The sequence below is a fragment of the Penicillium atrosanguineum genome, assembly GCF_028827265.1.
Source record: "Penicillium atrosanguineum strain IBT 20685 chromosome Unknown utg000002l_segment0_segment0, whole genome shotgun sequence".
Classification (NCBI taxonomy): domain Eukaryota; kingdom Fungi; phylum Ascomycota; class Eurotiomycetes; order Eurotiales; family Aspergillaceae; genus Penicillium; species Penicillium atrosanguineum.
This window is the reverse complement of record NW_026623134.1, coordinates 3373529-3398269: the sequence shown is the minus strand read 5'-3', so window position 1 is coordinate 3398269 and position 24741 is coordinate 3373529. Positions and strand designations below refer to the sequence as shown.

The 24741-nt window shown below is 49.9% G+C and overlaps 11 protein-coding genes across 11 annotated transcripts; 7 read left to right on the top strand and 4 right to left on the bottom strand.

Moving 5' to 3' along the window:
• Positions 1 to 540: 540 nt before the first annotated feature.
• Positions 541 to 1710, bottom strand: N7443_003050 (Maltose permease; the record flags this gene model as incomplete). The annotated part of the gene is made up of 4 exons (XM_056883106.1): positions 541 to 677; positions 730 to 864; positions 911 to 1570; positions 1623 to 1710. The coding sequence occupies 4 exons, from the start codon at positions 1708 to 1710 to the stop codon at positions 541 to 543; spliced, it is 1020 nt and encodes a 339-aa protein (XP_056744947.1).
• Positions 1711 to 2284: 574 nt separating this feature from the next.
• N7443_003049 (uncharacterized protein) lies at positions 2285 to 3885 on the top strand (the record flags this gene model as incomplete). Its single annotated transcript, XM_056883105.1, has 7 exons — positions 2285 to 2357; positions 2405 to 2479; positions 2533 to 2879; positions 2930 to 3042; positions 3101 to 3251; positions 3308 to 3639; positions 3699 to 3885. 7 exons carry the CDS (start codon positions 2285 to 2287, stop codon positions 3883 to 3885), a joined length of 1278 nt encoding a protein of 425 aa, XP_056744946.1.
• A 768-nt stretch (positions 3886 to 4653) lies between these two features.
• Positions 4654 to 6263, bottom strand: N7443_003048 (uncharacterized protein; the record flags this gene model as incomplete). Its single annotated transcript, XM_056883104.1, has 7 exons — positions 4654 to 4821; positions 4874 to 4982; positions 5042 to 5097; positions 5155 to 5259; positions 5319 to 5587; positions 5658 to 6102; positions 6165 to 6263. 7 exons carry the CDS (start codon positions 6261 to 6263, stop codon positions 4654 to 4656), a joined length of 1251 nt encoding a protein of 416 aa, XP_056744945.1.
• A 1731-nt stretch (positions 6264 to 7994) lies between these two features.
• Positions 7995 to 9146, bottom strand: N7443_003047 (uncharacterized protein; the record flags this gene model as incomplete). The annotated part of the gene is made up of 1 exon (XM_056883103.1): positions 7995 to 9146. The coding sequence occupies one exon, from the start codon at positions 9144 to 9146 to the stop codon at positions 7995 to 7997; it is 1152 nt and encodes a 383-aa protein (XP_056744944.1).
• Positions 9147 to 9598: 452 nt separating this feature from the next.
• On the top strand, positions 9599 to 10639 carry N7443_003046 (uncharacterized protein; the record flags this gene model as incomplete). The annotated part of the gene is made up of 1 exon (XM_056883102.1): positions 9599 to 10639. The coding sequence occupies one exon, from the start codon at positions 9599 to 9601 to the stop codon at positions 10637 to 10639; it is 1041 nt and encodes a 346-aa protein (XP_056744943.1).
• A 132-nt stretch (positions 10640 to 10771) lies between these two features.
• On the bottom strand, positions 10772 to 11237 carry N7443_003045 (putative tubulin-specific chaperone Rbl2; the record flags this gene model as incomplete). Its single annotated transcript, XM_056883101.1, has 3 exons — positions 10772 to 10873; positions 10930 to 11016; positions 11073 to 11237. 3 exons carry the CDS (start codon positions 11235 to 11237, stop codon positions 10772 to 10774), a joined length of 354 nt encoding a protein of 117 aa, XP_056744942.1.
• Positions 11238 to 11991: 754 nt separating this feature from the next.
• Positions 11992 to 13073, top strand: N7443_003044 (elongin A domain-containing protein; the record flags this gene model as incomplete). Its single annotated transcript, XM_056883100.1, has 3 exons — positions 11992 to 12049; positions 12115 to 12191; positions 12264 to 13073. 3 exons carry the CDS (start codon positions 11992 to 11994, stop codon positions 13071 to 13073), a joined length of 945 nt encoding a protein of 314 aa, XP_056744941.1.
• A 2189-nt stretch (positions 13074 to 15262) lies between these two features.
• On the top strand, positions 15263 to 15823 carry N7443_003043 (uncharacterized protein; the record flags this gene model as incomplete). Its single annotated transcript, XM_056883099.1, has 1 exon — positions 15263 to 15823. One exon carries the CDS (start codon positions 15263 to 15265, stop codon positions 15821 to 15823), a length of 561 nt encoding a protein of 186 aa, XP_056744940.1.
• Positions 15824 to 16052: 229 nt separating this feature from the next.
• On the top strand, positions 16053 to 16986 carry N7443_003042 (60S ribosomal protein eL42; the record flags this gene model as incomplete). The annotated part of the gene is made up of 4 exons (XM_056883098.1): positions 16053 to 16055; positions 16554 to 16646; positions 16703 to 16887; positions 16947 to 16986. The coding sequence occupies 4 exons, from the start codon at positions 16053 to 16055 to the stop codon at positions 16984 to 16986; spliced, it is 321 nt and encodes a 106-aa protein (XP_056744939.1).
• A 1165-nt stretch (positions 16987 to 18151) lies between these two features.
• hxt8 (uncharacterized protein) lies at positions 18152 to 20189 on the top strand (the record flags this gene model as incomplete). The annotated part of the gene is made up of 10 exons (XM_056883097.1): positions 18152 to 18211; positions 18281 to 18308; positions 18363 to 18424; positions 18485 to 18675; positions 18755 to 19183; positions 19243 to 19482; positions 19535 to 19674; positions 19731 to 19844; positions 19896 to 20001; positions 20051 to 20189. The coding sequence occupies 10 exons, from the start codon at positions 18152 to 18154 to the stop codon at positions 20187 to 20189; spliced, it is 1509 nt and encodes a 502-aa protein (XP_056744938.1).
• Positions 20190 to 22166: 1977 nt separating this feature from the next.
• N7443_003040 (Zn(II)2Cys6 transcription factor) lies at positions 22167 to 24408 on the top strand (the record flags this gene model as incomplete). The annotated part of the gene is made up of 3 exons (XM_056883096.1): positions 22167 to 22799; positions 22849 to 24047; positions 24105 to 24408. 3 exons carry the CDS (start codon positions 22167 to 22169, stop codon positions 24406 to 24408), a joined length of 2136 nt encoding a protein of 711 aa, XP_056744937.1.
• Positions 24409 to 24741: the final 333 nt, after the last annotated feature.

Sequence of the window (24741 nt, the reverse complement as noted above, 5' to 3'; positions counted from 1 at the left end):
CACCTTTGGAATGCAATTTTGAGGTGGATACCAGATCATATATGAACCAGGAACAAAGGGTGATTTTTTTTTCCAGTATGTTGCAGCCATTAGTGCAATCCGGCTCATCGGCAAGTTATCTGGACATCGATTGGAGACTGCCTCCGCGTAAACAAGATTAGAGTCGGAAATGGCTCCGACGGGGTCGAAAAAGCCCTGCATCTTGACCTAATTGACTACCGGTGGGCGTCGATCCAGAAAGCCGTCGGCTCAATTCTGCGTCATCGTCGATGTGGTTGGTGCGCAGCAAAAATTGCGGATCCGCCACTTCGGACCTCCGATCGGTAGTTAGTCATCGGAGAAAGTCTCACGCGACAGTGACAGGTCCATTATTAGTGCTTTGACGGTTCTAGAATCCTGGGGAGTTACGGGGAGCGGTGAGATAATTGATGTGTAATGTTCTTCACTATCTAGGATTGAGGTCCAGACCATGTAAGTGCTTCTGCATTCAGCAAGATGCCATTACATCGGAGCTTCCGATACTGCCGGTAGGGCGTGATATCAAAGCGCAAACTTGATGCCAACCAACTTCTCGCTAAGATGGAACAACCGCTCAGCAGAATCCATATTAACTGCGTGAGGTGCTGTTTTTGCGAACTGGCAATCACTGAGATACACCTCCGATGGATCGGAGACAGCTAGCTCAGGTAAGTTAAAGTGGGCATGGAAAGGGATTAAGATTCTTCCTACCTTTGAGCGCAGGATCATAAGCGGCCACAAGCATAGTCGCAGCACCCTGGTCGGCGTTCTTCCAAAAACTGCTTGTTTTCGACATAGTTTCGTATCCAATATCATCAAGGCCCCGGCTCAGCCCAGTCCAGATTGCTACCTCGTTGTTAGTACCAATCAAGCAAAATAATGACCGACTCACATCCGGGATGCACGCCGTAGGAAACAATTCCAGAAGAAGCCATGTGCTGGGACAAGTACACTGTGAACAGGATATTGGCTGTCTTGGACTGTCCGTAAGCCAGCCATCCGTTATAGCCTTCAGCTGTCGTGCTGAACATGGGAGGCAGTCCGTCAGGTGGCCTCTCATCAATAGGAACATCCTTCCCTTCTAAGTTATAATCGCTAAAGCGAACAGGCGACAGCCGATGGCCAGCACTGGTCACATTGATGATGCGGGTTGACCCAGGCCCAGAGACTTTGGCAGCATTCTTCAACTGCGGTATAAGCAGATTTGTAAACAAGAAATGACCAACATGATTCGTTCCAAACTGGACTTCGATGCCTTCGTCGGTGGTTTCTCGTTCCAGCACCATCATGCCAGCATTGTTAATCAGAGTATCAACTCGGTCGACCAGGCTTTGGATCTTTGACGCCGCTTCGTGAATGGATTTCTGAGAAGCAAGGTTTAAAACTACAGCTTCAACTGAGGTCTCCGGCGAAAGATCTTGGACTTTTGCAGCGACTTCTTGCACTTTGGCCTTCGTGCGTGATGCTAGGATCAGATTTCTGGGTTTCTGGCTCCCTATGGCTAGAGCAAGAGCTTCGCCCAGGCTATTGGGTCCAACACCGGTAATCACCACTTTTATCTGTTAATTTTATACTTCGTGTAACTATAGAATCGACTCACTTACCATTCTTGTCGCGAATGTGACTAGCAAAAACACTAGCGACTTCTGTCGCCGAGGTCTTCTCGTTGTACTCAAGATGAGACGTAGCCATATTGTTCTTTGGGGGGTTACTGATCTCTAGAATCGTCCCCTTGGCTCTACTTTATCCATTGGCTTTCACCCGCATCGACACTGCCATTTCGAGCGCCGCAGCGCTCGACGGGAACCCCGCAAAAGCCCAGTTCATGGCATTTCATGGCCCCACAAGCGATACAATTCCCACCTACACATTAACGAATCGATCTTCAATAATTCACATGATTGAGGAATGTCAAATGACACTAGTATCTGCGGGGTGCGGGGCGTTGCCATCTAGATTCACTTTGTTTCAGAGACACCTGGGGCCCCGCAAGAGAGCTCTCCACTTGTCCCTCTGTGACGTGCACCTTGAATGTTCATTGGCGATGAGAATCGGCAAAAGAAGCCGAGCCCTGATCCGGTGCTGCTTTCAGCATAGTCGCCGGCAGTTGGAATCTGGCTGATTCCGTGGAGACTCGGGGTTATTCCAGTTCCTTGGGGGTAAGGTCATGCATGCAGTATTGGCCAGATTTAAAGCACTGGCTCTTCGAAAAAGTTCTGTGTCTATTATCTCTTGTAAACTATCTTCATAACACATATTACCAATCATGTCAGCTTCTGAACCCGAGAATGGCGAGCTTGTCAAGCCGACTGGAATCGAGGTGGTTGTGGTCGGTGCTGGTATGTGACCAGACCAGTTTCTGTGTTCATTCACTTAAGAATCTTAGGATTCGGCGGTTTGACTGCTGCGATTGAGTGTCATCGCCAGGGACATAGTGTGGAAATTTATGAGTCCTTTCCTGGTTAGTAAAACTGACAGGAGTTGAACTAAAACAGCCCTTACAACTCAATACAGAGCTCAAGTCGCTGGGAGACATCATCTCCTTCGGACCCAACGCCGGCCGAATCTTTCGTCGCTGGTCTGACGGCGCCATTGCAGAGCGTCTGAGACCACTCAGCATCAATTTGGAGAATCATGGCTTCAAAATTCATAAATGGACGGGTGAACTCGTTCATACGCAGCCTACTCCCAAATACGATCCAACATCGCCTGCCTTCAACGGTCACCGAGGGGAATTGCACACAATTATCTTCAATTATGCCAAAGACGAACTGGGTATCCCGATTCATCTCGGTCAGAGAGTGATTGAGTATTTCGAGGATGAGGATCAAGCTGAAATTGTTCTCGAAAGTGGCCAGAGAGTGGGTTTCGCCAGTTTCTTATGAGATGTTTGGGTCTGACATTTCTTCAGGTTACTGCAGATATGGTGGTCGGCGCAGATGGGGTCCGCTCTAAGGCACGACAGCTCGTGCTGGGCTACAACGACAAGCCCAAGTCCAGTGGATACGCTGTATTCCGAGCATGGTGAGTTCAACATCTTGATCAAATGTAACTTTATAGTCTCACAACTTGACTCAACCAGGTTCTCCAACAAGGACATGATCCGTGACCCACGCACAAAGCATTTCTGCGAAAACGGCGATACATTCAACGGTTGGATCGGACCCGATGTCCACTTCCTATTCTCTACCATCAAGAATGGACAAGACTGCTGCTGGGTCTTAACACACAAAGTTTGTGGTCTCTCACCTCCCGGCCCCAGTTAACCAGCTAAACGAATGTCAACCAGGATGAAGCCGACATCGAAGAATCATGGTCCTTCCCCGGCAACCTCGAAGACGTATACAAAGTAATCGAGGGTTGGGACCCAATCTGCAAGGCCATCGTAGAAAAAACACCCTCGGTCGTTGACTGGAAACTTGTCTACCGCGACCCTCTCCCTCGATGGGTAAGCGACCACGGCCGAATCGCCCTTCTCGGTGACTCGGCACACCCGTTTCTTCCAACGTCCGCCCAAGGTGCGACACAGGCAATGGAAGATGGAGTGGTGCTGGCTGTGTGTCTGAAGCGGGGTGGTAAGGATAATGTGCCAGCCTCCGTGCGGGCTTATCAAGACATTCGGTAGGTAACCCCTGGTCCGATTCGCAATTCTTGGCACGTTTTGACATGTAGGATCGCAGGTATGAGCGCGTGAGAGCAGTGCAAAAGACAGGTGAGACTACGAGAGATATGTGGCATAAGGCGGATTGGGATGAGGTTTCTAAGGATCCGGAGTCTATTCAGCTTCCGAGGGAGGATTGGATTTTCAGGTTCGATGCGGAGAAGAATGCGGAGGAGAGGTTTGGGAAGTTGGTGGAAGTGAATTAAGTCCTAAGTCTTGTCCTTGTCTTTAGCTGTTTATTTGAGTAATTCAGTCCTTTTTGTGATTTGCAATATCCTCTTGGTGACACCTGCAGTTCTAATGAATCACTGAGCATCCCCACTCGAAGACAAATTTTCTAAAGCTTCTCTGCCCCTTTCGTCTAAGTTGGGATACTTTCTCAAATGATGCAGATTGTCCAGAAGGCTTTGCGTCCTCGTGTCCATCACTGTGCATAGTTAAATGCTCTTGAAGCAGCTTCTTCCATTCCACATCCTGCTCAGTTCATCTCCAGGAAGTGGGAATATACTCATACCACACCGGAAGATAGGCAGAAAATTACCAATCAAGAATTCCCACCAGTACTGCATCCTCGACTGTGATATTTCCCAGGTTGAGATCACGGTGTGTGAGAGAACCTAAGGCTTACATGTAGGCATCCAGTTTTTGAGATTCTCCAATAGAAATACTTCAGCTCGCTATCTGGCTTCCTCAAGGCCACTTCTTTGGTACCTGGTCAAAACAACACATCCTCGCCCTCTGTGATGTTGGCTTTGACAAGATTTCTTCTTTGGATATCTAATTCTTCGTTACTGCAAGCATCATTCCCAGTCGGATTTTTTAGATAACGCAATTGTAATCACATATTTGATACCATTGGAACATTCAACATCTGAAGCACTTCCTTTGGGAGTACAATTTGAGCAAATATCTTCCTAGAAATTACGGCCATCCACACGATGATGACAACACATACTCTCTTTCAGTCGCTCATCTCACACCTTTCCCTCAATAAACTCAGTAGTACCCTTCTCCGAGTCAGCAGAAGCCCTCGTACCTGCATCGTCACTCAAACTCCTCGACTCCTTACGCCGTGCCTCTAGCGCCGCCGGGCCAACGCATTTATAGGAGGCAAACTTGCGGGCAGGAAGGCGTTGCTCAAACTAGACACTATCGTTAGTGACACAAAGAAGATATAAAAAGACTGGGACTGACCATTTCATCAATTTCCTCGAGCGTACGGCCCTTGACCTCTGGTAGAAAGAAGAAGATAAATGTTGCTGAAATGAGGCAAGATGGGAACCAGATATAGCCATATTTTGGTCTGAGTTGAGGTGTTAGTCTAGGCTGCGAATGGTTATTGGGGCATTGGATTTTTCTTACCCCCAATTAAGCGAACCGGGGTTGATGAAATACGGTGCGGTGAATGTAGTTAGCCACTGAGTGACACGGGTCAGTTTCTGTGGTTGTGTATTATTTCCTGCTGAAATACTTACTGCTCCCAAGAACCCAATAGCTGCAGCGAATCCAAATGTGTAAGATCGAAGTCGTTGAGACGGAAGTTCACCGCCCGATACCCATGCGTAAGTTGAGATCATTCCCTATATTAGGAGTCAGATACACCGCTGGGCCAAGCCCGCACTTACCGGAGTCCACTTACATTATAACCAAAGATGAAGAGCACGGATAGTCCAATAATCGCCTTGCCTGTGGCCTGGGTTCCCGGATGGACAGTATAAACCGCAGCCACGATTAGCTGGCTGAAGCCACAGAAAATAAGCCCGACAGTCAAAAATAGTCTCCGGCGACCGATTCTCGTGACCACGGCAAGATTGATCAAAATAGCCACCACGCCCACCGCGGTGAGAATGCAGCTGTTCTCGAAAGCGTTTCCAACATTGGCCATCTCAAAGAAATATGTTCCATATGCTGTTCGCAAGCTGTCAGCGTCATTCAAAGCACCCAAAGCCATATTTCAATCAGTCTTTTCCACACTTACCAATCATATACATAGCGCCAGAAGCAGCCTGCGTACTAATAGCAGCAACAGCCAGTATCGTCCTCCGACGATCAACAGGATTCGCAAACATGTCCCAAACCGAAGTACCGCTAGCAAGGTTATGCTCCAACTCAATCGCATGCTGGATATCCTCCATTTCCTTCCCCGCTGTCTCCTGATCCGGTCTCAACCACACCAAGGCCTTGCGAGCTTCTTCAGTCTTTCCTTGTTGTAGAAGCCAGCGTGGGGATTCTGGGATAAAGAACATGCCTGCGCATAAGAATGCAGGAATGATGAACACCACACCAAGAGGAATGATGTAACTGTTCTTGCCGTCTATCTTAGACGTGAAATTATCAATAACAGTGCCGAGGAGGGAGCCGAAGGAGGTCCAGAATTGGAAGGCGCCCAGCATTAGGGCACGGTAGCGGGCTGGGGAACACTCCTGTGGAAGATTTGCTTAGTCTTTTTGTCTGGTGCTGATCGATTAATATGGAGTGGATCTACCTGAATGTAGAGCTGCGAAAACGTCATCAGGAGCCCGTTACCCAGTCCGATAACTAAACGACCAGCGTAGAGACCAGCGATGGTGTCTGTGGTCATCATTACAATGTTGGCTACATAGATCAAGAGAACTGAGACATAAAGAGCACTTTTCCGGCCCATAAATGTTGAAATCGGTCCTAACTTCTGTCAGCTCTCGCATCAAAGCTTGGTGATGTGCATCATACCTGCCGAGCATGAACCTACAAAAGCACCGAGTGTCATCAGCGACGAAATCAATTGCTGGCGCTCATAAGGAATATTCCATCCAAGTGAAACTTCATCATCCTTTTCTCCAAAAATCTGCAGAAAACAAACATCAGATCTGTCGTATAATGAAGTTGCAGCAAGAAGAAATCGTCACCTTCAAAAACCCAACCATTGCCTGAAACCCCCCAATAAGCGTGAAATCAACACCATACTGAAACGGCGACATTGAAATCAACGAGCAAGCCGCGAGCGACTTCCAATGGAGCCGAAGGCCACTCTTCTGATTCTCAGCCATCGTGCTAGTAGATTTTCCACCTTTAGGTTCTCTGAAGCAAAATGAATATCGAATCCTCAAAGATAATAAATACCAATTTATCACGCTTTGGCCTGATAGATCGGGAAATCTAGGCTCTCAGTGGTGTAGCACGTCTAGGGGTTATAGGAGAATTGCAAAACGAGCCGGACACTACCGTCCTCGAGCTGGCGCAGCTTGAACGCCCCCATTGCACATTACTTTGTGGGGCCATGCGGAGTCGGGCTTGACTCGCAGGGATTTAAAGGTCTAGTCTGGCAGTCCCATGATCGACGCTGAGTATGCCCGTGGGGAAGAGTCGAATGAGCTTTGTGAATTGATTGGTGAATGTTTTTAGCCGAGCCGGTGGGCTCAATGTAAACTAAGTGAGGAGTCAGGCTTGGAAATTTGGGGTTTCAAGGCCCATGGTCACTGCTAAGTAATATTTGTAACCCCATGGCTGTGAGCTATGAAGAGCTGGGTGCTTCGTATTGGCGGGACCGGGAGCCTTGTCCGAGCGATCGATGGCCTTGGACTGGTTCGAATGAAACTATGTCCGTGCATCACTCCTTTGGTGATAGAGTCCACGTATTTCGTGTAATTCTAAGCGAATTGTCTAGCTATGTAAGTGATGAGATCCTGGGGGTGGGGAAGATCAGCGTGCAAAATGTGGAGAAGCGGGCCCCCGAACGCAGTGTTTTCCCTTCGAAACCGGAAAATCCAAGGGTAGCCTAGGCATGATTCATTAAGTCCGATTTAGTTATACGTCCTAAGGCTATAGTAGCCGGTGATATATGATTGGAAGCCAATTTGGACCTAGTGTCGAGTATCAAGTTCATGTCTGAAGCAATCGGTAGTAAGGGTAGGTGACATCAATTTCAAAGCAAAACGCCATCAGAAAGCTGGATGAAAACTAGTTAAATATCGAGGGGAAAAGATGTTTGACTCAAAACTGGTATCAAGGAAAGAAGGGGAATCAATCAACATCCAATATCGTGTCTCGTCATTATCGTAACTGTTTGAACTCTGCTTTTATCCAGAGTATGTGAAACAAGTGTCAACCATGCAAAGTCTAACATCTTGCGAGTAATCCAGGTTTTGGACTTCTGTTGAGGAAACCTTGGCCCAAATTGATAGACATGAAGCATATCCCTGAGGACCAGCATCTTCTCACAGCCATTGGGTTCCGGAATCTGCCATTCGATGCTGCTTACGATCGGGCTGAAGTGGCCTCTTGCGGTAACAAGAAATGGGATCCCGTAGTTGCATGATCTGATTTTGAGGATCAAGCCCTAGGTATTACTCGGATCAATAGGAACCCCTAGTCCACCAGCAGCCCATGCATTATGCATGTCGCGGGCGCTCAGTGCACTGATAGCGTATCCGCCATCTTCAGCAACTTCGTGGCTGCCAGTCCCTGGTCCATTCGGGGGAGCAGGACCTGGATGTCTCGTGACAGCGCTCTGGTTTGGCACGGAGGGGTGAGGCATGTAGCCAGCTCCTGTAACATTGCCCTGGTTGGGAAAAAAGCTCTGGTTCAGAGAGCCGCAGGTCGTGCAAGTAAATTCAATCTTGAAATTCGTAAGCACCATTTGCGGGACGCCGTGGTCGTTGCGTTGCGTATAGTCTGAGGGTTTAGGGTGCCCTGGGGCCGCGATTGGTAGAGCAGGACCTGCTGAGTATCCAACGCCTGATTGGGATACCGTTATAGGGCGTGGGTTTCCCAGAACAGACTGGCCCGGCGCTTGTGCTATCTGAGATGACCGGATAGATTGAGCTGCCGCTGGTGCATTGGAGTGGTTGGTTGAGGACTCGGTTGGATCCACAGAAGTATCGTCAATCAGTGGTGGTTGCAAAGGCTCTTGCATCCAGCGATTCTCCGATATGTCACGGTATGCTGGCCCTGCACTTGCTTGCGATTCAGGCTGAGAGTGCGCAGGTGAGTGCTGATCAACGGCACTCATATCCAGATCCAGTGACTGCTCGCCTTGGCTATCTGCTTGCCGTGGCTGCAGTTTTGTCAATGCGCGCTGAGCCTGTCTCATAGAGATGTCATATCCGTGGTATCGCTTGACAGCGTCGACGACCTCCTGGCCTTTGATCCTGGTGTTCATGTCGAACAGCTTGGGTATTTCACTAAGCAAGAACCGCACATGCGAGGCTTCAGAGCGCGCAGGAGTCATGCCCGCTGTCGCTTCACCCCGTCGGCAACTATGGTTGTCTTGAAGGCTGGTGATGTAGGTCGAGTTCTTGTTCGACCGACAGACCACGCGAAAGAAGCAATTGGCCCCAGAACGGCAGCCAATAACCACACTTTTTTTATTGCTTCGAATCACCCGAAGCTCCCAATGTTGTCTGACCGATATACTTCGTATGACCGTCTTGAAATCTTCCAGGGAGGTAAACCGTTGGCCCACGTGGAGCCCCGAGTACAGTTCCGTCATGTCGGTGGCGGAAACGCACGCAGCAAGGGTAAAGACGACCGAGCAACCGAGAAGCCAGTCGACAATACCCAGGCAGCAAATTCCATCAGGGTGCAGTCCGCAAAGCGCAAGGGTACCCAGTCACGAGGATAGCAGACGCGCTGGTCAAGGACGGAGGCGTAGTTTCAGCTGGGCATTCTCGAGTAAAGTCTGTAGCGAGCTACCAACTCGGTCACAGCAAAAATATCGATGAATCCCTAGGTATAAATCACGGTGGATCGCGGACAAGTGGAGTGAACGTTCCTCATTCCTCGATTGTCTGGGGAAGCAGCTTAGAGTTAACGGGCGGCAGACCGCTCACCTTGACTTTTCTTATTCTCCCCACGTCACCTTTCACCCCCCTCTCCCTACGCGTCGACTCCTCCGTTTCAGCCCTGAGGTATCTTGAGGCCTCCAATCTCTATATCTCAATTATGGCTTCCTACGGCCTGCTGGGCCAGCCAGAAGAAGGTCCATTTCATCGCAGCCAATCACCCAGCTCCCAGACTAACATTCCCGCAGATGCGCTCCATAAGTCGCGCCTCCTCAACGTCGAAGAAAAGCCTTTCAAGCGAATCTCCAAGCGCCTCCTGAACCCTGAATCATTTGTCGTCTCCCCCTCACAAACGCTCACCCCACCCCCCGAAGACGCCGACCCCGATGCGACCGCAGCAGCCGAAGCCCAAAAGCAAAAGCGCCTGGAAGAATGGCGCCATTTCCGCGACGATGTGACCCTCGACTTCGCCGCCTTTGAAGGAAGCATTGCTCGCATTCAGTTCCTTCTCACCAGTAACGAACAAGAGCGCCAACGCTACGCGACTGAGAAGCTCCGCATTCTGGAGACGATGCACTCTGTCCGGGAGAACACGAATGAGTTGCGCACGCAGCTCGAGGAGGCACAGAGGGTTCTTGCTATGCGGAAGAGCTATGATGAGCTTGCAGAGAAGATTACCAGCAATCGTCTGCTGAAGCCGCGGGAGGATCAACAAGCGAATCTGCAAAAGCTGCAAATTGAGATTGCTGATTTGGAGAAGGAGAGTAAGGATTATGCTGAGACTTGGACCGAGCGACGCGAGCAATTCGGTCGTATTGTGGAGGAGGGCATGCAGCTGCGGCGGTTGATACGCGATGAGAAGGAGGAGGTTGAGCGGCGGGAGGGTATGCAGGAAGACCAGGATGGGGATGATGGTGATGTTGGCTCCAAGGGCAAGACTAGCGGACCTAACAGTCCGCGTCCTGAGGATAGTGCGACACCTTCTGGACAGATCCAGGATGAGAGCCGGCTAGGTATTGACAAGACCGCTGGCAATGTCCGGGGAGTCTCGCCATTGCGGCAGGTGACTACAGCTGAAGGGAAATCACCTGCAGAGGATACGAATATGGTGGATGAGGGTGAAGTAGAGGAGGGGGAGGAATCGGAATTAGAAGAAGGCGAGGAGCTGCCGGACTACCGCGAGAAGATGGATATCTCATGAGCATTCTCTACGCGTGTACATTACTAGCATGGTGTTAGGTTTACCAAGGCGTTGGTCATTCGGGTCTAGATTCTATGCATTTTGAATTGAGTTTTGAACTTTGATTGCTTTTGGGTATTAAAACTTCATATCCTAGGACACTTCACGTTCTGCGATCTTAGCCTGGGCGATGGCTTCCTTGGCGGCAGTGATGTGCTCGACATTGCTCTCAGATCCCTTCTGGCCCTCCTCGGTCTGCAAAGATAATTAGTATAACGCATCCACTATGTTTCGGCTGTGGCTGGACTCACAATGAGGTTCTGCAGGTCAGCCACGGTCTCGACAATCTTCTTCTTCAAAGTGGGCATGACCTTCTTGGTCTCCTCCAGAGCCCGACGCTGTTGAAATAAATTAGTCAAAGATCTAAATAAAAGGATTAACAGTCTCAACATACCTCCTGTCTCAACACGTATTCCTTGTTCTCGTCTTCGTTGCTCTCGTCCTTCTCCATCTTGGCGAGGCGCTCAGTCTGCTGCTGCAGTTCACGGTGGTAAGAGGCCTCCTCCTTGACGAGGCGGATGACCGAAGAGGTCGTAATCTCAAGCTGGGAGCGAGGCATTGTGATTGATCTGTTCGGGGGTCAGTCGTGAGCTTCAGAGAGCTGCATGCTATGTATGCATGACGGCATCTTCTCCAATAGAATATGCAGCGCTGGCAATATCAAATCGGTTCGAACATGAGACGTACCTTTCTGTTCTTTTCAATTAATTGATTGGAAATCCGAATCATAGGAAATCGTGATATCAGGGAGAGCCCCTCATGATCGTAATTGTTTGCTGTGTTTGCACGAGGGGCCTCACGTGCTTGAGTCTCATAATTCGAGCAAGAAAATATCCGAGAGATTTGGAAGATTGTAACGCTTAGTAGTGTAGATCCTCGCTAATGATGCTTGCACAAAATCCTCGATTTTGGCTGACGTTCGTCTCAATTTCGATTCTCTTCGCAACGGTCCTTCTATGATTGACTACGACCCTTTTTACCATTCGCATCATGTAGCCCTTGCCCCTTGGAACAGGGCAACACTAGCGTAACTTGGGCTATATTACTTCTGGGTAATGCATTAGAGAGTCTGCCTATAAAACCAAGGGAGATATGAATATCCCTTTAAGGCTGCAAATCACACACCGATGAGGACCCACCCGAAGCTCGGGGATCCGCCGTCCCGCAGCACTTGCCTCAAGGTGTCTATTTGCTTCCCTACACCCCGAGTCTAAGAGCTGTCTACCTTGTCCCTTCGATTACGCTTTCATCTTTCAATGTGACATCTTCATTGCTGTAAACTCCGGTCGAGCTTTCTACCGTTATAAGCCGTCATGCCAGCCCCGTCACTCAAACACCTGGCCACGGCCACAGCGATCAAACACGTCAAAGGTGAGCACACCAGACAACAATCGGTTTATATACAAACACCTACTAATACATTCCTCTACATGCAGTACTAAACGACATCGGCAGCCTCCCCTATGCCCTAGCTCGCCCCATCCTACTGAAAGTCGACAACCCAGAGAAACTGGTACGTCAGACCCAACCACCTACAGCTAAACTTCATAAAGAGACCACTCCCTAACTCAACTCCACCCCCCAGCACACCATGGAACTCCTGTCCCCACATATCGCATCCGAAGATCAAGAAATATGGCTTGAATTCATCAAGCGCGATATCCCCCAATGGGATACCTACGACCTACCCCAACGAACAACCCAATGGTACGAAATCTACTGCGACCTGCGCGAAATGGTTCAACGCTCTCTAGACGCGGACGCCGAGAAAATGAAGATGGCCATCGACGGTATCCAGTCTGAGCGCGCCAGGTTGACGCCGAAGATCATTTCGGGGACGAGGGCTAGACGAATCGGTGGCATCGGGCCTAGTTTTCGTCAGAGGGTTGTTAATGCGCAGCCGAGGAAGTCGACTATCTTTACACCGCAGAGGAGGAATACTAGTTTGGCTATGCCGACTAAGCATTTGAAAACTAAGGCTAGTCAGGTTAGGCAGGCACCGAGGTCTTTGATTGAGGATCATCTGGTGCCTGTGTCTGCGCCGAAGAGGGACGAAGCCAAGGCGCCTGTTGCGCAGGGTGATGATAAGGGGTCTTCGTTAGCTGAGCGAGAGGCGCGGTTGAGGGCTCTCACTTCTGGAAAACCTATGCCTCATGGAGCGGGTGAGATCCGAAAGGTCCCAGTCACCTCCAGAGAAGTGGGTTCTCCGGCCAAGAAGCCCATTCCCAAGCGTCAGGCAACCTCGCCTCACCCGACTTCTTCCTACTCGCCTCAACTTTCAGCCACCGGTGATTCCGCGTCTGATTCCACATCTACGAATGCCCCCCGTCCCGCTGTTGTTCGCAAGCGACAAGACGATATCTTCATTCGTCCGAAGCGTAAGCGGGTGCTTTAAGATTTGACTCTTTCTATTATTGTTTTTCATTTAGCGTTCTTTTCTACCCACTTGCATGTTGCTTGTGAACATATTGCATATTCTGGAGTTTGATCTAAGTGAGTTTCTTTTTGTCTGTGGTGAATCAGTCTGTGGCTTGCATTTTGGTTCAGGGATATGATTTTAGGTCTGGGGCCTTATGTCGTGTTATGCTGGACATACTCGAGAATAGTTCGAATGATATTCTTCACTGGTTTCTCACTAGACAGAAGACCCATGGGCTTCTTTCGTGTCGATATAATAGGGTCTTGAGCGTGTGGATTGGGTATAGTATGCGGACAAGTAGGAGTGAGCAAGATCGTGACTTTAAGCCCGACCTAGCTGTTCAATAAGACAATGACCCGATCAGATCTCGTCGACAATCCAGGAGCCCAAGCTATGGAATGCGCCTCACGCCGTTCCAGCTCCGCAACCCACTTGGCCACTCATGCCCCCATTCCCATTACCCCATATCTCAAATGCAAAGTTATGCGCCGGTAACCATCAATGTAAAATCGTATTGCTCTTGCTGTAAAAAAAGGTGGTATCTAATCGGCAAACCTGGTTACGCATCGCAGCCACCACGCAGGGCGAGGACAAGATGCAGCGTAGCTCCGCCCTCGAGGTTGTATTCCGATGCCGTCTTATCATCCGCCCTAGCACACATAGGTCAGCCTGAGTGTTTTAGCAAGTATTTTCAGTTCGTGGTGACGTACATCTGCTTTCCGCCGTAGATCAGACGCTGCTGGACCGGAGGAATACCTTCCTTTTCTTCAACGCGCTCCTTGATCCGGGAGACCTAGTATCATCGCTTTATATTAGCTGCTGCTGCGTGCGGACAAATGTAGCGTTTAGAGCTTGACGGTCCCATGTCTGTTCGTTCCGCGAAATAGTGGGTATCTCTCACCTTGTAGTCAGGCTCAATATCAAGCTCGATCTCCTTTCCGGTAAGGGTGCGGACTCTGCGAAGGGTTCCGTGTAAGCGGTGTGTCTTTCAGGTGTTCCGCGTCGAGGTCCTCGATGATGCAATTGTAGGTGGGGAGGGTAGGGTCGGCAACGTACTTGATCAACATTTTGGTTGGGGGCTTTCACACTCGGTGGTGATTTGGGATAGAGAGGGAGGTTTGTCTGGGGCTTGAGAGGGAGCTCGGAGATAAATGAGTGTCTTGGAGCAAAGAGAGAGCCGCGTTGGCGGGGTTTTGGTGGGGCCCGTGGCCTTATTGCCTGATTGATACTGAGGGCGAGCCTGAAAGGCTCTTCATGTTTCTTTGGCTGTTTCCAGTGACGAGATTAGTCTTGAAGGTAGAAACTCCCTCTGCTAGTAGTCTAGAGATCGAATTTCAGATGTACATTCATCGCTTCTTTGAGCGACATTACTTCTTCGCATTCTCATTGGTGGATTGTAGCTTCACAACATTTAACAAGTAGGCTACTTTAAACTCCAGTAAATGACCTTCTTGAGCTATTGGTTTTTTATAAACCTTTGGAAGGTTTGTGTGTTAGTTGTGCTGTCTGGTATGGTGCATCGATTGATAGAGAGCATTGAGTGCTATATATATCCACCGGCTATCGTCTCAAATGACCTCCGCTACGCCCGGACCTACTCACCGCGAGTTATGAAATCGCCACTCTTCAAGGGGTGCAGCCTTAGGATTATTCTCAACAATTGATCAATAGTGAGGACTGAATCAATTATGACCATCAAAGATGCACAGGAAGCACCAGCGAATCCTTTCCAGCAGCTGATCACGGCGTGTAAGAACGACCCGGTAAGCCGTGTTTGAGCCACTGTGCAAACATCAAAATTGACGACGTGAACAGAAACAACTCCAATGTGCCTATGAGAAGCATCGAACAGACCGAAACGCACAGATCAAAGAGCGTCTCCTAAACCCCGCTTTTCGAGAATGGCAATTTGATGAGATCCTGCACAACGTGCTGAAGGCTGAAAAGGGTTTGGTCGAGTACATCGATCCCAGGCACAACCTTGGCTTCTGGACTCGGCCGCCTCATCATATCAGAGAACTTGTCTCCGATATCCAGCGAGAGATCTCAGCAGTAGCGGGCTCTTGTGAGTCTCTTTCATTCCTCCAAAGGGGCCGTTCCATACTAATAGGATTACAGGTCTCTGGTTTATGCCTGCAGAGAATCTGCACATGACCACCCTTGAAATGGTTTCCGGGAAGAAACAGCCAGATGTTGATGAGGTCACCGCATTTCTCCAAGCCAATGCGCCGCTACAGGAACTGGTGAACTACACCCTCACACATCGTGCTCGACTTGGGCGCCCGGTCGTCAGCTATGACGCCTCTGCACTGGCCCTGAGCTTCCTTCCTGTCTTCGAAGACGCAGGGAAGATGAATGAGGCTGTAAATGACAGCTATTCTTACCACCACCTGCGCAGAGACCTCTACGACCGGGTCACTCAATCTGGTTGCCAGATTGGGGCCCGGTATTGTGTGCCCTCGGCGCATATTACAATTGCACGCTTGGTCATTCCTGTTGGATCTACACATGAAGAAGAGCTAGCCGCTCTTGAAGGGAATGTAGTCAAGCTTGTTGAGAGACTCGAGGACATCAACCAGGAATTGCGATCAAATGACTGGAAACGATTTGGGCATCCCTCACGAGGCGAGTGGACTGTTGGGCAAGAACAAGGCCTGGAACTTAACAAAGGCGTAGCATGGTATGGAACGGGAGAAAAGGTCCTGATCGGCCAGGGATTTCCATAGCAATGAGCACATAGAATCGAACATGAATAGATAGAGCTCCCAATCGGGAAACACCGTCCGTGCACATGATGACTCATCGAATTCTTGGTGGTGACCGCCAAAAGTGGTTTAGTGCGCACCCGAATAGGGCCTAAGCGAACGAAATCCCACAACCCAACCATCCGCTTGAGACTTCTCCGACAAGCGACAACTCAACGACCACCACCCGCTACCCGGCAAGTCAGTCAAAATGGTAAGGCTTTTTGCTCTCTATGCTCCAAATCAATGTGTCCTGAAGTCCCGGTCTCTCCAATCTTGTCCCGTCGGCGGAGGTATTGTGCGAGGAATTTGATGTGTGTGTGTGGCCGAACTCGAGACCGTCAACGAAGACCAACCGAACGTCGCGAACACCACGAACGGCAGCAATCAGCTTGACACCTCTGGCGGTATTTGATCCAAAATTTGACGACGTGAAAGCCGGTTACAACGAAACATCAATCTGAACGAATGGCAACCCGAGGTGCGCGCTGTGTGTGCGATCGAGAACCCGAGGACACAAAAAATTCAGAGACTGAACGGTCAAGAATCTCGATCGTGTCTACACCGTGCTGCCTGCGCACAATGGATTTTCGACACGGACATTACCTGCGACTGACGTGACGGCGAAACCTCTATCCCGGACTTCAGACACACAACTTGCACATTTAATCACCGCACGCACAACAGAAGCTTACGGATTTTCCGCGTTTAGGTCAACATTCCCAAGACCCGCCGGACTTACTGCAAGTCCAAGGAGTGCCACAAGCATACCCAGCACAAGGTCACCCAGTACAAGGCTGGCAAGGTGAGACCTCCCGATGAATACCAGCAGACTCGCAAGTGCTGATATCTCTCTCCTAGGCCTCCCTCTTCGCCCAGGGTAAGCGTCGTTACGACCGGAAGCAGAGTGGTTACGGTGGTCAGACCAAGCCCGTCTTCCACAAGAAGGCCAAGACCACCAAGAAGGTTGTCCTGCGCCTCGAGTGCACTGCCTGCAAGGCCAAGAAGCAGCTCGCCCTGAAGCGCTGCAAGCACTTCGAGTTGGGGTACGTCATGACACATCCTTCGATTTGTGCGGCTGATACTAATCTTCTTCTTTCTACAGTGGTGACAAGAAGACCAAGGGTGCCGCTCTTGTCTTCTAAGCGTTCGATTTCCTTGTTCGGCTTCTGGGTTTCCTGCATTGCACAAGACGCTTCGCTGCCTTAGTGGAGGTCATATGACGGTGGCAATGGAAAAATGAGATAGGAATTCATACCTTCAAAACACTCAACGACTACCATTTTATGAGTCTGTTCTCTGGATCGTAGTTCTTTGGCCGATTGGTAGTGCGCAGCCTTGGTTGAACCGACGCTTCTAGCCCTGTGGTCTTGGTCTTAAACCTTGTGTCCCCGGACTGGGGGGGGGGGGGGGGTCATTTCCATTTACTCGGAGAGTGTCCGATCTAGGCCACACCCCCATAGTCGAGGGGCTTCTTTCGGGCGCTTGTATTATGATCCTGTTCGGTCCTGGAGATTGTCTACGTGTGATCTCAGATTCCAATCTCGGTGGTCACTGGCCCAGGTAAACAGCGAGTAGTCACCGGCCCAACTAGGCACGCAACTACAGTATCTACGTATCTCAACATGAAACATAGTCACTGCTCAGTATGAAAGTAAGGAATTGGATTCCAACATATCTAGTTACTCATCACCGCCAGTGGCTCGTGGTGTTCGGTGTCAATGCTCGCACAGACAACGACGACTTCGTGCCGAGGGCAAAGCAAACTCCAAATGAAGTCCATCTCCACAACCACACGGGAAACAACCCAAGTAAGACTCAACAAAATCTCTAGCCTCAAAGTAATCTCACTGCCGTCATCGAATCATGCAGATAAATAGGGACATGCCTTGCCCGAACCGTGGAATGCACATTTCGCCTTGCTGATCCCCGCACCCCCGCACCCCCACGCCCAGAAGCCAGTACAGAAACGCTAAATGAGTCCTGCTGTAGTGGCTAAACCTAGGGAGAGGATGTGGCAGGATCCTTGGTAAGTTGCGAGAGGCTAAATCTCGTACATCTCGTATTTGTCGGTTCCATCTGCCCCGGTCTTCCCCCGCATCCCCCAGAAAATCATTGCCAACTCGGCTCTCCTCCGACCGTGATGGCTGGGCCACTACTCTTGATGCGGTGTCACGCCCCCTCGGTTCCTCGGACATTGACCGTGTAGATAATCCTGTGTCCTGCTCGAGATCTGCTCTTCTCTCTTTTCTCATCCTGATTTACCTTGTATTGCGATTGCTGGGTTGTCCCTAGCTCTCGAATTTCACCATGGCGATCTGGTATTCCTTGGGAATCGCTTTCTTTGCTGCCATTGGCACGTTCTTGTTTGTATGTGTTCTGCTGACTTTGGTTGGGGTTTACCCGGGCTTTCATGGATGACATGGCTGACTGAATCAGGGCTTTGATACTGGCATTGCTACAACCAGTGAGTAACTCATATCATATCATGAGCCTTCATCACAGCCTGACCATTATATAGCCATCGCCCATGGAAGCTGGATCAAGTATATGGACAACCCCTCTAAGGGTCTCACCGGCGCTGTATGTCAAATCCACTTCCCTCTATCAGCCTAGAATACCTGTGAACTGACAGGTATACAGGTAGTTTCAGTCTACATCGCCGGCGAAGCAGTCGGAGCCCTAACACAAACATTTATCGGCGACAGACTCGGCCGTATCCGCTTCATGCAACTGATGTGTATCATCGTAACTATCGGCACCGTTATCCAAACCGCCTCTGTCAACATCGGCATGTTCCTAGCAGGCCGTGTCCTAGCCGGCTTCGCCGTCGGGTAAGTCTTATCCTAGCCCTAACCACCATCCATCCATTCATCTTCCGGCTATAACAGGAATGCTCACCCTAAAATTCAGAGGCCTCGTCGCCACAGTCCCAATCTACCTCAGTGAGATCTCCGACCCTCGCTACCGCGGTCTGATCGGCGGTATCTCAGGCTGCGGTATCTCCTTCGGCACGATGGCATCCAACTGGGTTGGCTTCGCGTGCAGTTATGCGCCCTACGGCCCCGTCCAGTGGCGTCTACCGCTCGGTATTCAGATTCCCTGGGGAATTATTATGTTCATCGGGCTGTCTACGTTTATGCCTAACTCTCCGCGTCAGTTGATTCGGAATGGGAAGATTGAGTTGGCTAGGAGCGAGTTTACGAGGATCAGGCGCGGGTTCGAAGCGCATGAGGTGCAAGAGGAATTCCAGCTTATGCAGGTGCAGATTGAGTATGAGATGGAGAGGGAGATTACGTCTGTCAAGGAAATTTTCAAGTTGTTTAGACATCGGGTTTTGGTGTGAGTATATCTTCTTCTTCACTGGGATGTTGAGGCTTGATGCTAATTGAACGGTTTAGGTCTATTGCAGTGCAGACTATGACGAGTCTGACGGGTGTCAATGTCATCCAGTATTATCAGAGTGGGTCTTTCGCCTGCGGATACTTGATTCTTGCTTACCATCTCGCAGCTATTCTATACAAGTCGCTTGGAATTGACGCGCATATGATTCTTGCTCTGGCTGGTGTGTACGGCACCATTGCATTCCTATCTAATGCTATTACCACGAAGTATCTGACTGACTCGTGGGGTCGCCGAAAGTGAGTGAACCTATTCCACAATTGATATCATGTCCGCCTCTGACCAAAAAAGTATGATCCTCACGGGTCTGGGTGGTATCGTTCTCATTGAGATCTATGCCGCTATTATGCAGATGGAGTTCCAGGATACGGAGAACCGTGTCGGCAAGGGGTTCGCTATTCTAGGAATTTACCTCTTCGTCGTCTGCTACTGTGAGTTCCCTATCGAAATCTAAACTTGATTGTCGGGCTAATACGATTTTCTTTAGACGGCATGCTGAACAGTACGACATGGCTGTACGGTGCCGAGGTTTTGCCCATTGCTCTACGCAGCAAGGTCATGGGTCTCGCCGCTGCCTCCCATTTCATCGTCAACGTTGCACGTAAGTAGGACAAGTCTGTCATGAAGTCTCACCGCTGACAGATCTCGATAGTCACCGAGGCTGGACCTAGTGCTTTCGCCAACATCAAGCAGAATTACTACTATGTCTTTGTAGCCTGCTCATTCTTCTTCCTCGTCATCGCTTACTTCTATTTCCCGTCAGTGAGCCCGACGATTGACTATGACATGACACTAATACCGTTACAGGGAAACCAAGCAGAAGACACTCGAGGAAGTCGCTGCATCTTTCGGCGACCGTGTCGTTCTGGCGGACGAGGACACCAAGGGCACTTCAATTGTCGGCAAAGCGGATCACCTCGAATCGGCAGTACCGAAGCGGCCTTGAAATCCTGGGTTTCGAGCCCGGTAGCTGAAGCCTTGTGGATAAAGCGTTGGCCTTTGTCTTTTCAGTGTTGCAATTTTTTAGGTACTCAAAGATGACTGACAAAAGTACCGAAATTCGTGAAGACTTCCTGATATGAAGACGTCGTAGCCTGCAGTAAGCCACCTTCCCAACTAGGAAGGTCGCGTGGAATTTAAAATGCCACCTTCCTGATGTCGCTGCATATTTGATTCTGCTTCTTTTGTCAGCCGCGTACTTTGAAAGCTATAGGCAGGCATCATCCTTTTAGGTAGTAGGTACAGAGGTCAGTGTGCTAGGATGTCGTTGTTTCAGCTCTATCACAGACCCCCATTCGGATCGTTTCCGTAACCCCCTATACATCCGGGTTTCCGGCCTTGCCTCAAATATGCATCACGGAATTCAGTCCCGTCAATTTAACACGGATGTCAAACACGCCAATCAGACACGGGATCAAAGATCTGAAAAAAGTCAAGCCTCCCTATCCGATGCATCTCCAGGCTATCCGAAAAACTTAATCGCCATGTGCAATAACCCTGTCACCGATGATCATCGCTCACTGTTCGTATTCCGGGGAGGACAATAATTGCCACAAAACCATGCGATGATCGTTCAACGATGATCTTGAGCATGTTGGCCATGGCCTTCTCCCCGGTATGCTGGATCTCCGTTTTCTCCGGGGTTCAGGAACATGAGGCCCGAGCCCCTCGCTAAGAGCCGATAGTTCGCACAAATGGGACATGATCCTCCATGTGTTGAATGGAACGGGGCGCCCCTTGCATGATTTGTATTTGCTTTCGAGGTCGAGTTCATGTTCATGTTCATGTTCATCTTAATGGGTTGGGGGACCAGCTAGTGGTGATCTACAGTCGATTTGATTTTCAGATGATCGTGTGGAACTGGTTCAGGGCAGCTCAGCCCTACTAGGAAAACTGTTGTGGCAACAATGAACTCATCCTGGTAGAGCTGGCTCTGACGTGTCCGGGGTACTTATGTCTTACAGTATGTACATTAGTAAAGGGAAGTCAGAGTTTTCGCTCAGAGATGCTGTCATGCTTTTCCAACGGTGGCTTAAGGTGCAGCCTCGATCTCCTTTAGCATGCGATCGGCACGATCGCATGGGCCCTTTGTGGCAATTTGTGCTGACACAAGTCGTGTCATCAGGCACCCACTACCCACTACCCACTACCCGGTCCCCGGGATCCTTGTTTCCTTCGAACCGCCTTGGCAGTTGAATTCTCTGTCCGGCATCCCTTGATGCGTATTCTCCGGTGCCCCGTTGCCCTTCGTATAGTCGATGCCGCAAAACCCCTGCGGTTAATCCTTCACCCCCCCCTGCATTGATCGTCGATTCAATCAAATTGTTGTCTACGGTCCTTCTAGCGACATTGGGGGAGGGGGCCTGCAGTTCACGTCGGATGCGTTCCATCGGAATTTGATGCATGCCCCTAAAACCTAAACTCGTGGACTAGCCTGTAGGCCGGGCGGATCCATAGATGTTTTCTAGAAGCCTTTGGTGGCTCCACTTCTTCGGCCATTCCGCGCTAGTTGCGAGTACCTGCTAGTCTATTTAGGAATGTCATGCTATAACTCAAGAAAGGGGCGAATGGCGCTGCAGCTCTGCGAGCCCACTGAGCTGACTTGTTGCCTCTTCCGATGTTTTTCCATCCGGTCCGTTCATTCCTAGATTAGTTTTTGCCATGACGCACACTGTTTCCTCATCCTAACTTTAAAGACTCGGAGCCCCCCCGCCTGTCAAGGTGGATTCTTTCCATTGTTCCAGAACTTGGATGGACCCTTAATCTGAAAGTATCCGCTGGTCCACAAGCCTCATTGCCGAGTCTCATTTTCCCGTCAGGTCAATTGCTGGCGCGTTCATGTTTGTTTGGTTCCATTTACTACAACCCAAGTCTAGCATCAAGTGGAACTGAGTGACCTCCGAGCATCTCCGCGACGCCTCTCATGGCTTCTTCTTCCCGTTCATCTGGGAAACGCCTACCCATTAGTTGCCAGGCATGTCGAACACGAAAGATCCGCTGCTCGCGTGATGGGCGTCCATGCCAGACCTGTGTACGACGAGGACTGGGCGCTGAGGACTGCATCTACCTTGGCCAGCCTCGACTATCATCCGAACAGACATCACCCGCAGATCCAAATGTGCAGAATGAACTTCTAGCACGCATCCGCAACCTGGAAAGTATGCTCCAAAAACAGGTCAACTCACAAGCTGGAACACCCGTAGGCGGGTCTCCGCTGGGCCCTCCAAGTGTCTCCGGTAGCTTTACGGATTCTGATCTCAGCCCTGGACTAGACACTTGGGGAAGTCCGATGCTGGGTAACGTGGGGACTCTCCACACCTCACCTTCAGGCCATGTGCGTTATGTGCCGCTTGCTTCGCAGTGGGAATCAGTTGTTGCTAAAAGCCCCGCTGCCGAGTGCTTGCGAAGCCCCGATTCGGACATCGTAGACGACGATGATCTGCAGATCCCGTTCGCTCGAAGCGGCAGTATCTCACGCGCTGAGTTGTTGGCCATTTTGCCACCGAGTCTATACTGTGATAGGCTGAAGGAGGTATACTTCCGAGTATTTTCGCCGGTAAGTCGAAGTGTACGTTTGTTATAGATGATGGCTTATCATTCCCAAGGTCTTTCACATCCTCCATGACTTGACATTTGAAGCCGAGTATCAACAGTTCTGTCATGATCCTGGCAGTGTATCAAAGTCTTGGCTCGCCTTGCTCTTTGCGATACTAGCTATCTCAATCAGTGCACTTGATGATGACGACCCACTGCTGTCCGATCTTGGCCGGGAAAGGACTGTGAGTCGAAATATCAAGTTGTTATCGGCACGCTACCGATCTGCCGCCCTTCAATGTCTGGCTGCCGACAGCGTTATGACTCGGCACTCAATCAACTCCCTGCAAGCACTGGTGCTCATCAGCTATGCACGCCTCCATCGTGGGCTACCTTTTTGGACATTACTTGGGTTCACTCAGCACGTCGCCATATCCATGGGCTGCCATATCGACCCAGAGAGGTTTATCCTAGGACCTATTGAACGAGAAGAACGACGTCGAGTCTGGGCAGGCCTGATGATGCTCTACACAATCCAAAACACATCATTCGGAAGTTTAGATCAACAGTCGATCATGCAAGATGTGAAAATGCCAGCCGACGTTGACGACATCGACCTCCTCACTGGCCCAATGATATCCATGACATCCGACCCTTCATCCTCACCATCAGCGATCCGACCAACACAAATGACCTATCTCCTCCTCACATTCCGCCTATACAGAGTTTCCAACAAAATCTGCGAAACGATATTCACGTTCCCTCAATCCCGTTTCTCCGTCTCTCAACTCGAGGCTGAAATCGTCTCAATTCGAGAGATGTGCGACTCGCGCTATCAGCTCGACTCTGCCCAAAATCCTCTCCCGGTGCACCACCAAGCCAATCTCAACATCCTTTACAGCCAGATCAACCAGCTCTTCCTTCTCCTTCTTCGCCCCAGTCTATGCCGCTTCCTCCAAGGCGAAACAACGCCCGAGACCTACGCTGCAAGAGCCAAGTGCATGGCATCTGCAAAGGCTTCTCTCTCAATCTTCCAAGCCCTATTGGAATCCTCCCAATTCGCACCATATAAATGGTATACCAGTGGACTGGGCAGCTTCCACGCATTCCACGCAGCCGTTGTTCTCGCCATTGGGCTCATGCATCCTGAGAACCAAGCCGAGTTCGACGAAACCAAGGACATGTTGAATAAAGCTCTAGACTTATTTGCCTCGCTCTCGGTGCGGAGTATATTCTGCAGCAAGGCCGTTCCCATCATTCGACAGATCATGTACGTTCTTCGCACCCCTCAACGCTTCATTGGAACCAAACTGACCAATTCTAACAGAGATGTCGCTTCAACCTATTATCACACTCAACCCAACCCCCAACTCCAACACTCCCAGATTGAGACTCAGACTCCTATGCTCACCAACTTCCGCCCGAATCTTTCTTCGGTCTCCATGCACGAAAGCTATGTCCTCTCGCACCAGCAATCTCATTCTCCAGTCCCGACTATCGCATCGTCATCGAGTGATCCAACTATGCAGAGTAGTTTCGGGGTATCGCTGCAACCGCAGAATTGGATCGGGCCCACCTCTGTTCCATGGGATACCCTAGGTTCCTCGATGGGGCAGTTTGGGTTTGATTAAGCGTTTTGCAAGTGGTTTCTAGCATATGGGTGGTTTTTCGGTTCTTTTTTGTTAAATTTCGGGTTAAAAAGGTTGTAAAGGCGGGATTTAAACAAGGGCGGGATTTTGGTATGGGTTGGGCCGTTATTTGTAACGAGATTATGATAAATGAATTCCATCGAGCCAGAATGGCTTACTTTGAGATCTATGTGTGAAGCGGAAGATATAAATAGCAGCGGCACCAGACTTACATCATTATAGATCAAAGGCTGAATTTCGACGGATGACCTATGTAGCTATGTTGTCTTCAGGGCTGAGACTTGACATGAGAGTAGATATATTCGGGGGTCTAAT